The sequence below is a fragment of the Austrofundulus limnaeus genome, unplaced genomic scaffold, assembly GCF_001266775.1.
Source record: "Austrofundulus limnaeus strain Quisiro unplaced genomic scaffold, Austrofundulus_limnaeus-1.0 Scaffold2, whole genome shotgun sequence".
NCBI classification, from domain to species: domain Eukaryota; kingdom Metazoa; phylum Chordata; class Actinopteri; order Cyprinodontiformes; family Rivulidae; genus Austrofundulus; species Austrofundulus limnaeus.
The window spans coordinates 1148144-1166691 of NW_013952404.1; the positions used below are offsets into that span (position 1 = coordinate 1148144).

General features: G+C 39.0%; 1 protein-coding gene across 4 annotated transcripts in view; it reads right to left on the bottom strand.

Moving 5' to 3' along the window:
- Window positions 1–3437: 3437 nt before the first annotated feature.
- Window positions 3438–18548, bottom strand: part of LOC106518586 (leucine-rich repeat and fibronectin type-III domain-containing protein 2) — a 128389-nt gene continuing 113278 nt past the window's right edge. For all 4 annotated transcript variants that reach the window (XM_014009959.1, XM_014009953.1, XM_014009946.1 and 1 more), the window contains 2 exons: window positions 11904–13299; window positions 3438–7695 (listed from right to left, as the gene is read on the bottom strand). In XM_014009959.1, coding sequence (XP_013865413.1) covers window positions 6705–7695; window positions 11904–13279 — 2367 coding nt within the window. In that variant the 5' untranslated portion in view covers window positions 13280–13299 and the 3' untranslated portion in view covers window positions 3438–6704. The remainder of the gene's footprint in view (window positions 7696–11903; window positions 13300–18548) is intronic.

Genomic DNA, 18548 nt, shown 5'->3' on the forward strand with positions numbered 1-18548 from the left:
CAGTCAGATTGTAATGATTATCTGTCAAGCCAAAGCTGCAAGATAAAGTTAAATACTTTGTGCACACGGGTTTTAAAGTTATTAGAATGTGCGTTTGTGATAAAATGCGTTTTGAACTTCCGTCCTTCACTTTCTTCTCTAACTCGCAGCTTTCGAGTATCGGCGTGCTCTCTGAACAGAGCTATCGACGGCAGACAGAGGTGAGTTCAGTGTCGGAATCTTTTCTGACACGCGAGGTCAAGCTTTGAGTACTGCAGGAGCCCTTGAGCTGACAGATGAAAGGTTGGAGATTTGGAAAGAAGAATCAATGCAGGTGGAGAGACGTTGCAACACAAGGCGTTTGGACACCGTGCACCGTCGCGGGGCATGCAAAATTTGGAAAAGCTCCGGCGTGAAGAGATGCATCCCCCGGAGGGAACGTCCATCTTTGCACAAGGTTGAAACTTTAAATAATTGAACAAGAAATAAAAAGACTGAGGTTGATAGAACAATCTTTGTAACATAAAGAGAAAATTTGCCCCAGGACACAAATTTGAATGTAATAAAACTGAAGGGATTACAGAAACCCCACCATTACACTGTGGTATTTTCCTCTAATGAGGTGTCAGATTCCGTGAGTAATGCTTGACTTACATATAAATGGAAATTCTGAGGCACTTGTACTTAAAATCTTTCCAATTATTTTACATGATGAGTATTTGCACATGAAGATTTGTCATTCAGTCATCCAGTTATTTCCTGTTGCATCTTACAGCAGCTAACGAGGTTACTGGTATAAACAGCCTTCAATTACCAGATGGAACATTTTAAAAACAAGAAACCATCTCAAGTTTTCCTCTCACGTTCAAATTGACCAATCACTTTTAACAGAGAAAATAAACAAGTCACAACTATTTTCAGTCAGRGCTAAAATTTTATGTAGTATTTTCTAGGATTTTAGTTGTCTATTTTACATCATTTGAGTTGTTTGTGCAGAAAATAAAATAGGCTCTAAAAGCTGAATTACTAGGCTAAACATTGTCTAAATTAGTTTGGAGGTATTCAGCACTAAAACACAGCCTCATTTAGAGTCCACATGAAAAGAGCAGCTATTTCAGAGATTTATATAAAAATCTGAAACAATACATTTGTTGAAAATGTTTTTTTTTCTGCCATCTCTATGCGCACAGGACTATTCATGTCTCCATAGCATCCCTATCATCATTTGAATCAGATGTGGGCATTGCATGCAGCGAGGGCCCATCTGATTGGACAAACACTTTTTATTATTGGCATTCAGAGTGAATGCAGAGCACTTGGAAATACAATACCCTACTATTTATTGCCGTCCTTTGCAATTATGACATTTTATATGTTGATATTGCAATAATAATAAATCCCTGAAACGTTGTGCAGCTTCGGTTGCAGAAACAGCTTCTGTGAAAGTAAGGAGACCCATTTGCATTTTTTTTCTTAATATCGGCTGATATGAATATATCAGAATTTGATTAGAGTTTCAAAATATGTGACACCCCGTAAAGGAACGTTGTGACTGACAGCAAATCTAATAATGTGATGATTAAATTGCATTTCCCATCGTTCCACAGGAGCATTTTTTTAAAATCTTGACACAATAACACACCATCCAGCAAGTATCACTTAATTGCTTATTACAGCCAGAGTGAGAAGCTACCAATTCTGAGGCAAGACAAAATAACATCTGCCAAGGCTCACATTTCAAAGTTATCTCTGGCTAGACAACTTCGTTGCCAGATAAACAAGCCCACACTGCWTTTTCCTCCTGTGTTATTAATATTCTGGTTATTACTGTAGCATTCTGGAAACAAAGAAGCTCCATGAACGTGGTGATGAGGCTACAGATGGCAGATAAGGGTGGCTTTCAAAGAGCTCTCTGTAATGGACACCCACTTTAAATGGGAATATGAAACACCCCCCTCCCTCTTCACTCCCCCCCTATTGCAAACTTTTTGTCATGACCTCCAACACAGTTTGCTGAGCTTTTATGCAAACTCGACCGCTGCAGGCCGTGTTCAGGCATAAAGGATTGTGGATGGACTCACTGCAGGGTTGCTGGTGAGCAAAAGCTGCTACAAAGTACCTCTGGAAAAAAACTACTTCAGAAAACCTAAAAGGGGTTACTGCACTGCAAAATAAAACACTGGTTATAGATTAAAAAAAAACACTTAAGGTCAAAGATGAAAGAGAGGAAAAAATGATTAATATGAATGTTCCCAGTTAGCACTGATAAAATTGTTGTTACATTTTGTCTATATTCACAAGTTATTAATTTGACAAAAAGTAGAGACAGAATAATTTAATTTTCAGTTTTGTGAATATTTCAACTTTTTTCACCTTATTAAAAAAAGTCAGCTGCCATTGTTCAAGTAAATGACCCATCACCTTACTAATGACTGTACTCAAGCTTCAGTTGCCACAAACTACCCTCACCCCTGTTTGACCTGCTGAAACAGAAAAAAAGGAACAAGACTGCAAAAATGCATATTTAGMTTTATGCATTTGCAAGCAATTCATTCCTATGTAAAGAAACAGAGCTTGAAACCATCAAAAGAAATCTAGACTTTTTGTCTCCTACAGCTTGATCATTGAAGCTGCACAGATCACATATACAATTTAAAGTCAATCATCAAATCTTATTCAGCAATAATTCATGCTTAGCAGCTGACCTGCAGAGTGACCTCATGGTCAAATTTAACTGATGACTCGAGGCAGAATTCATGAAAAAAACCTGCTGCTCTAATTTGTTTTTCATGCAGCTGCCACAATAGGACAAAAATAAAAAAAAAAACTCTAAAGAACTGTCAGATTATTAAAAGGTGACTCTTTTCAATTTATTTTCTTTTTAATTAAGATGCTTCAGATGTTCTCATCGAGGTGTGACTCAGTTTACTTGCTTGATAAAAGCTGCTACCTCTATCTGATGACTTGTAAACATGCATCTTTCTATTTTTAAAGCCGATATTTAAACTTTTTTRTCTCTCTCTCTCATGACAGCACAAAGCTGATAAAAGCTTTTGTTGTGTTTGACATCTAGCGGTCGTGTTCGTCTTGCACCTTCATCAGCTGTATGTCCCATCATGCAACGCTTGGCCCTTGTAGAGATTATATTTACTCTGTGCTGCCGTAAGCACCTTTCCTAACAGATTATATGAATTAGGGCCTTATTATGGGCTCTGGTCAGGAGCTGCATGTACAGGTGATTTGTAATAAGGACAGTGCTGAGGCGAGTCAGCAGCTGGACCTCAGGWGGAAAACCCTCCGCTCAGCTGCAGGATGAGTCGAAGGACACTCCACAAGTCTCTGTTTTGGTCTGAGGCGCAGCAAGACAAAGATACAGATGAGTCAGAAATGGCAGAAATCCAAAAACAACAAACTTGTTTTTGCAAGAAGAAGAATAAAACACAAAGGAGCCAGTTTGATTCATAGGAATTTATCAATATTTTATATTCTTTTGTAGCAAAATGTTTTCACACAAACATCTGTTCTTTTTATATTTTTTCTCGATTTTGTCATAGAACTTCAGGTGAGCATCATGTCTATGTTGGGTCAAATACACATTTAAATTTATCATGATAGTTGGCAGACTTGAGGGGGATGATGCACGGTGCCAGGAGCAGAGAGGCTGAATGATTGCTTCACACAGATCAATAAAACACCTATTCACCCGAGTGCCTGCAGTGAAGCCTTAGCATGGTGGTGTTGATTTTATTAGCCTGCTAAAATGGTTTTGCTTGAAATTCATGGGGAATTTTTTTGAGAACATGAAAAATCAAAGATAAATGCAAAAAAAKCCCAAACTTAAATTAACAAATGAATAAATATTGAGGCATTTTGCTTTTCTTAGTTCTGCTAAAAATAATGCAACTTGTCATCATTTTCTAACACATCTGTTAACATGGGAGGATAAATAAACAGAAAAATGTTTTTCTGTTAATAAAAAACTAAAAAAAAAATAATAATAAAAACTTGCCAGCTGGAAATTTTCAGAACACACTAACCTCTTTTACATTACAGTATCTTCTAAAATAAATATGTCTCAGTAAAATCAATATATTTACATTTGCAGCAACACTAGTGCATTTTCATAGATGTGACTACCGTACAGTTTTGCCATAGAATCCTTTTGGGAGGTATATAAGGGTATTATAACTATAAATGGAAAAATACTTTTTTAAGTAATTCTTTTTGACATTGTTTAAAAATGTTATATACACTTTAGCACAAAACACTCAAAACACACATGGTCATTACAGTTACTTTGGCTCAGATATTTGATCAGTGTTGTTGGTGTCAGAAAGCATATTTAAACCTGGCTGTGTGGTAAAAATAACTATGATGTTCTTTAAGTGGTTCTGAAATTTCAGGTCATTTCATGTGAAGTCTCATAGAAATGCAAAGCAGCTTAATTGTAAATGAAAGTATTGGATGCTGGAATGAAACAGAAAAAAATAAAGGAGTATTTCAGTATTTGCAGGCAATYGAAACCAGGCTCCATAAAGATTTATCACTTGAGATTTGCGTGAAATGTTCATTTTTTTTAAATGGAAGTGAAAAAAACCATTTAAAAACATCCACTCTCTCCACACACGTGGCACCGTGTAAAATCCCATTTCAGTAAGCCAACTAACAAAGACCTTGTTGGTACACCACAGTAATCACCTCCTCACTGTTTGCTTGACATGAAAATAAAAGTACTACTGCACAATCCCCACCCCTTTACATTCTCACCCAGATATTGTACAAAAAATATGCCATTATACAGAACAGTACACCTACTGTAGGAGAAAGAAACTRGATGATCATTCAACATTTTATAGCAGAGTCCCACAGAATACTGAGAAAGGCATTAAAATGRAGGGTTGTTGCAGCTGATTGGAGGCAGTGATTTGAATAGTGACTCAAGATATAGAATAGATAACTCAAAGTATCCTTCTGCAATGTACAGCCCTGTATGGAAATGACAAATACATTGTTTCTCTTAAGAAACATGTCAAGGAATGTGTAAACCAAAAAAGGTTCTCTGTCATGCAATTCAGTGAATTCAATTTCATTTCCCAACGCGAACATCCTCTCATAAGCAACACAACTGACCTTTACCCAGCCAATAAATGACAAATTCCTCCATTTAACCTGGCTAAATGAGTGATTATCATGCTCTCTTGTTTGTGTTGCCTGAAGAGAATCACAGCCCAGTGATACATCATGCTGATGGCTGCTTTGGCAAAATGATTAAGAGGGCTTGATGGATTTCAAACACAGTTTGGCTTCTGTAGTGCTGTGTCTTGAACCTGGACTCTGAAGCAAAAAAAAAAAAGTGATAATTGGTACTAAAGCACATGGTTACTACACTGACTATTTGCTGGGCAAATYCTGTATTTAGCTGGTTGGAGACAGAATAGATCAAAAGAGAATGTTCCYTTTTTTGTTTCCTATTTTTGAAGTGGAGTTGTGTGAGTACTTATGAATGATACGCATCTTACATTACCCAGATGAAACTTATTTTTAGCTTTATCTGAAGCTTATTTTAATAGGAAATGAGTGTTTGATAAGTGGTTTTACATAAACTGACAGGCAACAGTTGAAAAAATGTTTACTTTATGTGATACCACTTGTCAAACACTTGTTTCCTATTAAAATATCACAAGAATATAAACATATGAAGCACATATGGATGTTTTTTAATATCAATTTATTCATAGTTTTGCACGTCCTCTGCTGTCCACCTGAGGCTGCTACAACACTTTCTGCAGCCTTGTGGATCAAAGTTTGACTCCTCCATGAAACTTTACCCCAGGCTCTTCGAACTGAGATTCCTCTGACATCCATTTACTGCAGTTTAGATGCTGACTACTCATTATTACTTCACACAACCCGACTTCAACAAAACCATCTTTTTGAGCATTCCCTTTTGAGCGTCAAAGAACAACGAAATACTGATTCAGCACGTGGACATTTGTTCTTTTTGTTCAAGCTGTCACATACAATAAACCTCTTCTACATAACCTGAGGTAGAGATACAATGCTGTGGTTCAGAGATGCTCTTATCTGGGGTGTGTTACTGTTGTTGTTTTGGGACAAAATGAGTTAAAGTTGTATGAACTTGTGTGGCAGTTGGTAACTCCTGCGTAAGCATTTTTTTAAAACTACAACCTCATTACAGAGCTGTGTCTCTGTCTTCTGATGAATCACCTCAAATAATAAATAATAAAAATGATAGAAAAATCCCGATGTAAATAAAAATGAGTTTAATTTTCTACTGTACTAGCGCATGAGATCCAACTCTCTGCTGTTGGAGTAGTTCAGTTTCAACCTTCAGTCCACAACATTGTGATCCAGTTTATCACAGTCGAGGCAAATCCTCTTGGTGTTCAGGTCCTTTGATAAAGAAGTAATAAATCCACTCTGAATGTCTTATCTTTCCTTTTGACTGCAGATCAGGAGTTTTTTCATGTGGGCATTTTTTTCCAGTTACTTCACAATGGAACATTTTTCAAATATAGGCAAAAGTGTCAGACAGTTCTGATCATGGGCATTTACCTAAATATTTGTGTGTCTTTTCAACAGTATTCACATGGTTGAACTTCAGGCAGTACCTTAAGACAGCTTTCCTGTGGAACTTTCTTCTACTCTGATGTTTTGTGATGCAGATCTACTGTTTGGTCATAAACCTTACAAATGGTCTGTACTCAAACGGTGCTCTCCATTACCCACTCAGAGCTCTCAAACGAGGGCTTCTCGTCCTCGCTGTCGTCGTACTGCAGAAGCATACCATTAACAGACAGACTGCGCTTAGTCCAGATGTTGCTGATCCTGCGCGGCTGGCTGCTGCGACACTGTGCTGCCCCGACGTGGCCCATGTCAAACGAGTGGCTCCTCTTAGGCTTTCCCTCCTGGGGAAAACCTAGAAGACGACCAAGCATCGTCGTGGACTCGGCCCTCCCGAGCAGCGGCTCTTTGTCAGACGGCGGTGCCACGGCCACCGTCGTGATGGTGTTTTGAGCGGCCGAGGAGCTCGAAGCCCCTTGGTTGTCCTTTGCTGGACCTCGCAGCTCCAGCGAGGTGAAGGCCCCTAAGAGGTGGTCCAAATTTTGCCGTGCTTTGGTTCCGTGCCCGTGCCTCCTGAACTTGCTGCTGGGCAGGGTGCTGCATTCACTGTCCTGAACGCTGTAGCGGCCACCGGCTCCTCTTCCTGTTTGGCTTTCTAGTGAGTTAGAGGATGAGGATGAGGATGAGAGGCTGCTCTGGAGAGATCCACACTTAAACTCTACCATCTCCTCACGCATGACCACCACCGTGGACTTGACCTGTGGTGGGGCGCCATTAAACCTGTTCACTCCCCCATTGGTCTGTGAGTATGTGTTGCTCACTGTAGGTAATTTACTCGTTTGGATCCCACTGGTGACCTTATAGCGGACCATGAGGATGATGATGAACACCAGCAACGTGGCTACAATGATGCCACCGATGACCAGAATCATGGTGCCGCCCAGGAAGCCGCTGTGAAGCGACTGGCACTGCGGGTACTCATCTGTGGTGACGAACTGGACGCAGCCAACAATGTTGGTGGCGGTAAGCGTGGTGGCGGTGTCGTCCCAAATGGCCAAGACACACAGGTCATACGGCATTCCTGGGACCAAATTAGTGACTGCGAACGCTCTGTGAGTCCGTGGAATCATCCTGAAGAAGGGGAAAGAAAAATGAAATATTGTAAACATCTCGCCTCATGAAATAAAGGCACGATTAAAGAACTAAAATGTCAAAAACATATTTGAATTACTCTGATAAACTGAAGCAGATCAAAGAAATAGTAAAAAAAGGGCATACTAAGTAGCTATTTATATGCAGAGAGTAATTCAAAAAAGATGACTTCATTGCTCGCAGTATATCCCATTTGATATGCATGAAGCAAATGGTAATGAGATAAGCACTGAATGGCCACTTTTTGAATATTGTTTTGGGAAAATGTAATTTCATGTACGTTCCATTTAACATGTATTATTGTGCTTTGCGTAAGTCTGTTATTCTTCCAGATGTTTTAATATGACTGAATAACTGGAGCTCTGTGCTTTTCACTAAAATTCAATTTAAACTCAAAATATATAATCAGTGAGTTGTGGCAGGAACCTATATTTTTTGTGTAGAAATGTTTTGTAAGAACTCTTTTGTTTGGCATATTAATGCTCTTTAATGACTGGAAACCATTTCTTTTTCTCATTACACATTAATAAATTGCAAATCATTGTTGTTTTTCAGGGTTTAACTCAGTGGTGGACAAAGTACACAACTATTTTTTAGTAAAAATATTGATACTCATGGTCAAATCTTACTCAACTACAAGTAAAAGTTGCTTGGTCAAAAATCATGAAGTCTTTACTTCTGAAAATATTCAAAAGTACAAATTACATTTTCTAATATCAATGCATTGCTGTAATGTTTTTCTCATAAACCACCTGATGTATTGACACATAGAACCACTCTGTTACAAATTCTACACCACCTGTAAAGACTTCAGCATAAAAATTCAATAAAGTGAGTGGTGAGTTCTTAAATGCAGACATGTCTTTTATCCACAGTGAACAGAATACATTTAAACAGATTATACAAATTATTTTTCAATACTAGAATCTCAAACATTGAGCTGAGATATGGTCATGGTTCATTTCTCCCCTTGAGTTGCCTCAGCCGTCTCCACTGCTGTGTTCTGTTTGAAATGAAAGTGGGAGCACAGCTCACAACGGTTAACGAGGGTGACATAATTCCAAATCCATCTCAGGTGAGAACTAAAACTGTGATTGGTGCCAATTGCATTTCAAGAAAGAAAAAAACAGCAATAGCAGATTACAAAGCTACGCTGAGCCAAAAGGAATGTGTAACGACCAGCTTCCTAGAAATGTAGTGTATTCAAAAGTACAATATTTGTGTTTGAAATGTAATGGAATGAAAGTCACAAGTTCCCCAAAAAATAATTACTCAAGAGAAATAAAGATATTCAAAAAATGTACTTAAGTACAGTACTCAAGTAAATGTACTCTGTTACTGTCCATCACTGGTTTAAATGTAGTAGGAGAGGAGTCCTATTGAGGATTGCCTAAAGTGATGGGTATTAAAACATCATTAAAAAGGATAATTCTGTCTTTCTTTCAGTTGCTCTCGTCTGCAGGTGTTGCAGCAATAAGCCATCTAACATGAAATGTTTGCCAATTGTTCTGCACTGGATGTGCTTCCTGACAACTTGGGTTTAAACCTGCAGCCTCAGGATTACAAGGCTTCAGRACTGACTACAAACCTAACACATCCTTTGCACACTAACATGTTCTTGTGTTTCTATTAAAGAGAAAAAAATAAACACTTCAGATTCACGTGACAGAAATAAGAGTGACTAAAAGGCACACACACAAAAAAATAATAATTTGGATTAAAAAAAGATCAAACTTAAAAGTACAGCCCTAATTCTGATCTCATGTAAGAGTCACCAGCAGTTACATAACACATTTAAAAGATTAATTTTCGCAGATCTTGTATATCATGCTTAATGAGTAACTGCACCCTCAGAAGAGAGCCAGCTATACCTGAGAATCTAAAATATGCATCAGAGGAGCAAAAGGGTTGTAGAGAGCGTGTTAGTCAGTGATGTGGTGCTAACGGCAGGTAATTAATGTACAAAATAAAGCTTTCTGCTTGTTAAATCATAGCTTATGGGTGCTAAGAGGGTTTCACTTATTCTGTATAAGCAAGTTCTAATACTGCATGTTACAGTAACTGACATTTAAATACAAATTTCTTTATACAGTATATATATATATATATATATATATATATATATATATATATATACATGCAGCTATAAATACAAAAATGTTCAATGCATTTCATTAAAAAAAAAAAAAAAAAAAAAAACGAGCCCTAATACATTCAGCCCAACTGATGCTGCCATGTAGAAGTAAACATTTTGGTTGTATACCAAGTCTTGGCTTGTGGTTCTTTTGCAGCACATGCATCAAAAATGTTTCATTCCTCTGAAGGCATCTTAAAGGAATGTTCATTTTTCAACCTAATTGCCTCTTTCTGTAAACCTGAAGATGTTTTGCTTTGTCACATGTTCCAACTCATGCTATCGCTCTGCTGCCCCACATGGCTCTGATTGATTTGTAGTCGAGCCATTGCTTCAGTGCAGGCAGAGAAAACAGCTGGTTAAAGTCAGGTTAACATTTGTTAATCAGTTAAATCACTGCAATGTTACAGTTTAAATGTTCATGTCAGCTCACATTGCAGTATTTTTTGTTTGTATGATGTTCAATCCTTCACCTATCTATCCTTACATCTGTCTTTCAGAGCAAAAGTCATTTATTAAACAGCCATCCAAATGCTGAGATTTCACTGAAAATCCTAATTATCAGTGTCCTTTCCGAGTTTTTGTATTTTTCTGCCTCAGAAGATCAAAGGCCTGCAGAATAAATCTGTGGTTTAAAAAAAGAGAGCAAGTTCAGACAGTATAAATTATTTTAAAATAGCKTTAAATATAAATAAAAACAAAACCATGAACACAACATGTGCATTACACGTATTGAAATGATAGAATACGAACATCCTAAATGTCGCACGGTTTACCTTGCACCATATAAAACCTCAAAAATGGGACTCAAGCTACATATGTTTACTGCATTACTCTTTCAGTAATAAACATCGAAGGCCAATAAAATCAAGAATGTCATTAAAGAAATGACTTTTTTCAGGAGAACAATTTATCTGCGTCGAGTCTTGTTTCTGGTGAACAAAAATAAGGATGAGTCATCCAATATGCTGTCACCGGGCAGGAAAAAAAAAAGGTTCTGAACATTCAAATTGTCTTCTCCACTCTGCCATGGAAACCTGTCACAGAGCGTGCATGCAAAGAAATCAGATTAAAAAAAAGCTTATAATTGAATTTGCCTGCGATGTGAGATGCATCAACAGTGTTTGGACAAAGTAATACTTTTCTTTTTCACTGTGATTTGGTTCTGAATCCAGACTCTTAGTTAATTAGACTGTTACTCCATGTTATCTTTCATTGAAAAGATTTTGCAAAGTGTAAGTAAAAGTGTAAGARTAATTCAAAAATACTATTAAGCGAGCAAATCAGTTTTGCTAGAGTAATCCAATAAGCATCTAATATTTATACCAKTGTGATGCAGTCAAGTAAAGCAGAGTTTTAATACAGTGTGGATATTTTGTGGAAGGATTCATAGATGTGTTTACTTTAGGGRATGGGCAATGTGTGATATTAAGAAAAATAAACAAACCTAAAGTAGAGATTTATATCCGAGACGAAGTGAAAACATAGAGCCGAACGTTCTRTTCTTGAATGCACCCCAGGTAATTTTGTATTAAACATCAAGGGCTATTTTTTACACGTTTCTAAGCAATTATTTTGGTTGAATGTTGCTTCAATCACTGTCTCATTTGAAATAGGAAATTGATTTCACAGAGCTCAAAGATCTCCGGCTACAGTCTTCAAGCCCACACTTKTATGAACTTCAGCAGCTTAAGAGGGATACATTAAAATGAGGTTTATAATCCTTTTTCTTCTTGGGTTTCTAATTAACAGTTTGGGGCAAGGATTTCTCTTCAAGTTTCATTTTTCTGAAATAAAAATATGTGAAAAGACTATTGGTCTATTTCTATAAAAAAAACCTCAAGAAGGATTAAGGAAGATGCATATTGGTTTTGAGAAATCTCTTCAGAAGAACGGATTGTTTGAAGCGCTCATCACTGTAAACAATTTGCAAATGAAAACTGAGATGAAAATGTTCTGATGAAAAAAGATACACCCTGAACTAACAGCCTCTTTGACAGAAAAATCTCAGTTCACACTTAAGAAGTAAGTGGGATCTATTATTCATTCTTACCTGTAAACGAGGACTTCATCGTCAGAACAATTGTACTGCAGCTGAAACATTTTGACCTTTGGAGTTGATTTGCTAACCGTCCACTTAATCAGAGCAGAGACTGCAGTCACTTCAGACACAGACACCATCTTCTCTGGAAGAGATTTGGGCTCCCCCTTACTTATRTTTGTAGAGCTTGTGATGTCCGAAAGACCCGACTTGGACTGTGTGGTACGGTTTGTACTATTTGTCAGGTGGGGGAGTTGAARGATTGAAAGGTCAATGGATGCTGTAGATTCCCCTGCAGCATTGGCGGCTATGCAAGTAAAGATGCCATAATCCTTGGATGTGGTGATTGCTATGTCCAATGTGCCATTTTCATACACGGTTGCTCGTGAGGAGTTGCTGATCAAACGGTCATCGGGAGCAACCCAGTGCACAGTTGGCATTGGATCGCCGACAGCTTTGCAACGCAAGCTAGCAGTTTGACCCTCCAGCACGAGCAGTTTGTGTGTATGTTGTGTGATTAAAGGGGGCTCGCAGACAAACTCCTCCTCCCGGACAGACCAAAAATAACGTCCCTTTAAACTAGCTGGTGAAGCGCACGTTTCCATATCGTCCTCACGGTCCAGTCTTCGTAGCCACAGTACCTCACAGTTGCAGTGCAATGGATTTCCACCAAAGCTTAYAGAAAGTTGAGGTGCATACGGAGTGCTCATGATCATGCTGCTTTGGGAGCGTGCAAAGATAGGATCCGGGGGGAGCTTCTGGAGACGATTGGAGGTCAGGTCCAAGCGAGCCAATTTCTCAAGGTCTGTAAAAGTTCCCTCAGCAATGAAGGAGATGAGGTTATGGTCCAGACTCATCTGATGCAGGTTGACCATCTTGCGGATGGCTTCCCAAGGCACGCTGCGCAAGTTGTTATAAGACAAATCCAAGTCCTCCAATGTCAGAAACAAGTCATCAAAAGCTGCGTCTGAGATTTGACTCAGCTGATTGTTATTGAGAATCAGGTGCTGCAGGTTGATCAGTCCTCGGAGGTCATCTGCTCCCAGTTCCGTCAGTCGGTTACTGTCAAGATGCAGGGATCTCAACGTCTCCAAATCAATGAAAGAGAAAGGCTGGATGCTGCCAATAGTGTTTCGGGACAAAGTGAGATCCACCAGACCTGTCATGTTGGCAAAATCCTGAGTGGTGACCTTGAGGATGAAATTGCCGCCCAGCCTGAGCTCTACAGTTCGACGGTCAATGTCTGGTGGCACAAAGAGCAGGCCTTTGGAGGGGCACAGTGTTCCCAGAGACTCAGAGAGGTTCTGGCAGACACAGTACTTGGGACATGCATGGACCATCGTAAGTGCAGTTCCCAGAAGCAGGAGACAGATGACCACTTTGTCCATGTTACCTCATAGAAAGGGACCTGGGAGAAAGCAAAAAGAAATGTCAGAATTAGTTGTGATTATTGTGATTTTGACCTGTTTTCAGTTACATTTAGGTGGATGAATTTATATGAGCACAGAATGTTTCATGTTTCATGTCAGTATATAAACACATGTAGAAATTTATGTCAAACAGCAATTTATCTTTACAACATGGCTAAAACAGCTTCTCTTAWTGAGGAAATTAAAGGGATCAATGATTTGTTGCAACATAAGACTTTATTTGATAAACTCACATTTTAACTGTAAAATAAAGWCTGTAAAATACTGTAGGCTGTTTAGTTTTTATAATTTTTAAACTAAAAGTTTAAAATGTATTACAAGGACAGGGCCATTTTATTTACACGCAAAGCATTCTGGGTAAATGATGATGTGGATAGGTCCTCAGTGTGAGTGAGCTATGTCCACTCTGAAGGTTAATCTTGGACAATATCTGACAATTGACCAGAGAGCGTTGACAGAGAGGAGAAGGTAGGAATGACTCAGCCTATAACCGAAAATATGGATGGAGGACCTCAATTTAGCTTGTTAGTTTGTCACGCTAGCGCTAAGCTAACCCATAAAAGGCAATATGGTGTCAGCGCTAAATCTAACAGGCTAAGTTTCTTCTTACATGAAGCAGCTCTGTTGTCCTCCATCCACATTTTCAGTTACAGGCTGAATCATTTCTACRTTCTCCTCTCTGTCAACGCTCTCTGGTTTCATCCAAAAGCGTCGATCATCAGATATTGTCCAAGATTAACCTTCAGGGTGGATATAGCTCACTCACACCGATGACCTATCCACGTCATCATTTACCCAGAAGGCTTTGCATGCAAATAAAATGACTCCGTCTGTGTTAAAATATATTTTTAAAAAAATTATAAAACTAAACAGCCTACAGTATTTTCACAGTTTTTTATTTTATAAATGTTTATCAAATAAATCTAATGTTATGACTAATCAAGGATCCCTTTAAAAATATGTTTAGGATCATAAATTTTATGTGTATATATTCATACAAAAAAGCTGATTTGATTAAAATCATGGGTAAATAAACGATTGCTGCTGTTGCTTCTAAACAACAAACAGTAGTTGTGTTTGTTCTGGAAAATGCTGCAGCATCACATTACTGAGAGTTGTAATGAAATAACATTATGGCTTAGTTTCTTCCAGTTTCTTTACACCATCCTTCATCCTTTTGTTTGACTCTCTTCCTGTACAGAGTTTCACAATTTTGGATAATAAAAAAAGAAAACAAAAAGAAGCAGTATAGAGAAAAAGCCCACCAGCTGCAGGTGTAAGGCTCAAGCCAAGGTTGGGCTGACAAAATTAGCACGCTTCTCTGAACGTCTTATAACAGCCCTCACACCCGGCTGAGTCCTTCGAATAAACGTTCACCCTTGGCTTCATCCAGCAAACTTTTAATTCCCCCAGACATTTGTATCATTAATCCCTAATACACCTAAAATTTAAAAATCAATTTTAATCAGGGACTTTTTTTTCTTCACATAACTAATTTTTTCTTATAAAAGGTTTTGCTTCATTGTCCGCCTGCATTATTTTTCATTTATTTCCTTATTTTCTGGGATCATGGAGTTACCAAATAAATTTTTATTTTACATTTCCTGTGTTTTTGTGTTTCCAGTTAACTGTTTATTATAGAACTGAAACTGTTGTTACCCTTGACTATTGCTACTGTAATGTTTTTTTCAGCATCCTTTTTTTGGATGGCCTCCCTTCTCCCCTTATAGCCATCCTCTCCAAACCATTATGATTTTTTTTGTGAAGAGAAAATAGAGAGAGAGAGAGAAAAACAGAGAGAGAAGTAATTAAAAAGATAGAAAGACTGAAATAGCGATTACAACTACACATTCTCACTCCCAAGTCGTCACACATTGACGCTTTTCCAAAGGTCCCCTCAGCGTCTTATTTTGACGCAGCAGGTGTCCCCCTCGCGTCAGTCCTTGACGCCCGCGGCTTTTCCGGGTTGCGCCACCAGGGGTCTTTGGGTCGGGGGTCTGAGGTTAACATGAGGGATCAGGATTAATGGTTGAGTTTAGGTACTGGGATCAGGGGTAGGATGTCCATGGTGAATATTAGGTCATTTTACGCTTTAGAACATGTTTACGTGAATTTCGTACAWTTTCTAAAAATGGTTAATTTTAGGTACTACGGTCAGGGACAGGATGTCTAAAGTGAACAAAGGCAATTTCAGGCTTTGGAACGGTCGTTTTCGCGCATTTTCTACACTTTTTGAAAATATGACAACAGATTCCGCCCCATCTCYTCAGTAACTGACGTGACGGGGGTACCCTGCGCGTCAAAATCGGACGTAGAGGGAACCTTGGAAAAGCGTCAATATGTGACGACTTGGGAGTGAGAATGGGTTGATTACAAGCATATTAAATATACACCAGCAAAACACAGGACCACACACCCAACATCTGTCCGCTCACCTGAAAAATAAATGGATAAATACATAGAGGGCATTTATAAAAATATACACATACCCATACATATATAAAGATATGCATACATACACGTAGACATATATACACACTCAGTGACCAGTCAGAACCCCCCAGATCAGAGCATCTGTTTGTGAGCAGTTGTGAATATGCGTGTATATACAAGATTTCTCCAATGGAATATTTAATAGTGACGATGGGGGACCGAGACCCATCCCCCAAGACACGAGGCAGACATGGGAAGACCAGAGCCCAAGGGCCCGAGAGGAATCCCGAGCGCAGAGCCCCAAGGGACACCCGCACAGGAAGATCCGCCCACCCATCCCCCAGATCAGACCATAGGGGAGAACTGGGAGAGTCCCCCTAGCAACCACACGCACAGCCCCCGGGGCCAGCAGCGACAAACTCATGGGCCCCACCAGCACCCGCCATACCAAAGCAGATCCAGGAAAGGGCACAGAGGTCCGGGCCCCCAGGGCGCACCCCCTCCAGGCCAAAGCCCGACAGGCCCAGAGGCCCCGAGCCCCAACAGGCAGTCACCAGGCCAGGCCGGCACACACCCCAGTGCCCAGCCCCAGACCCCGGGAACCCCCAGCATGCCGGCGCATCCTTTTTAGCTGTGGGACAAAGTACATGGGTTAATTAATTTGTTTATTTTCTTCTTTATTGATTTCCTATAGCCACTGCAAAAGATGCATGCATTTTCCCTTTGAAAATGCTTTGTTTCATTTTAAAATTTGAGGAAAACAATGAATGCATACATTTATTAATGTGTCATACTTGTGCCAATAAATGCACGTTTCCTACATGGATCAGCTGTTGCATTACAATGCAAAAAAATGCATGGAGACTGCACCTCGTAGCAAAATATTAAATCCATCCATCCATCCATCCATCCATCCATCCATCCATCCATCCATCCATCCATCCATCCATCCATACCCGTTTCTTCTTTTCAGGGTCACCGGGGTCACTGGTGCCCATATCCAGCAGTCACAGTGCGAGGGACAGGGTGGACAGGTCACAAGTCCATCCCAATTAATTAAATTATTCTTTTTTTAAATATTTGGAATCTTGCAATCTTACAAAAGCATTTCAGACCCCAACTGGACTTCTCTAAATTCACCCAAGAAATTTTAAACAGGGTAAAATAAAATAAAAAGTGTAAATTTGTTAAAGCAATAAAATAAAAAGACATGCTAACTTAAAAGTAGTGTGAATCAACATTTCAAACCAAACACAACTCTCAGACAAAACCTCATATCATCCTAAAAAGGCTTCAARGTGGTCTCTTGTGAATGAAAAGCCACTGGGGCCTTGCCGATGGAAACAGCCTTGGATTCATAATATTTTTGAGTCAGAACAAGTCTCTAAACTCCTCAAGTCATCATTCAGCTGCCCATCTGTATTATACAGATAAGGGATTTTCTTTTGAAGACATTAATGTGAACATTCTGGACAGAAAATACATGTTTTGAGACAGGAGTGAAGAATGCCATCTAAACAAGGGAGAAAAAGCAACACAAAACAGACCAACTGGGCTCAGGTGTCATCCATCCAACACCTTCAACATGGCCTTAATCCTCCTTCCCAAATGTTTTTTTAAACCAGTCACACTTTGAAACATGACCTGAACACCTTGTATGTTGGTCTGAAAGGTAAACAACTCACAGGTGACAACAAACCACAGAATGCGTGGGTGGGTCAGCGACATAGATCACTCTGAAAGTGTAGTGTGAGAGTCTGAACAACAGTTTACAAGCCTAAATCTCCACACCAGGCAGACAAAACCGAAGAAACATTTGGGAATAGAAATAAAATGTGTTTGAGAAAAAGAAAGTAAATCCTGTAGTTTTCTTTTTGAAACACTAAAGTTGCATACAGCATTGCTATTCTCAATCATACCTTGACCTTTTTCTCCCACTGTCACGTGTGTCATCACATTAGAATTCAAACAGCTCCTCTGAAACTGTACACAACTCTGTGCAAAAAGCTTCTAACTTCATAAATTCTTGCAGATTTGATTCATACTGTTTTGATCTTCTCAGCACTCTGAAGCTAATCCCCACAAGGCTCCATGGTGAGAGCTGTCAGCAATGACAGACAGTTTCTCTCATGGACTCATTTTAATGGATGGCATCTAGAAACACCACCTAAAAAGCCCTGAAAACCCAAAATAACTGCTTTTGTATTTCTTTTAGATCTCTTTTTCTTTGAAAGGGACCCATGTGGTATTAACCCTCTTAAAAAATGGTGGGAACTGCAGAATTGAAAATAGCAGTGACTTAATGCTGTTTGAAAATTCAGAATAATTTCACTATAACAATATTTGAATCTCATAAAATTATCCTGTAAGGGAGTGCCATTTAAGGGGTGCACTGAGATTACAAAGCAGCAGAAAGTTGGTAAACAAGAAGTAGAGATGACCTTTCAGAGACACAAGAGGCTTGGTTGCAAAAAGATGAGAACTGTGGTCACTGCTCATTTACCGGTGGCCTTTTCCAGTCCAGCAAAGCAGTACACATGTCTTTGCAAAGGAGCCCAAACTAGATAAACAAATCAAGCTGTTGGATTTCTATAGATGTGATGACCCTAGCTTTTTCAGGGTTATTTTGAAAAACACAGCAACTCATGGCAACACAACTCAAAACTGTTGCATTGATTCTTAGAAAAGGAAGTAAACATCAGGACAAAAAACACAGCTAGAAAAAATACACACACACACACACACACACACACACACACACACACACACACACACACACACACACACACACACA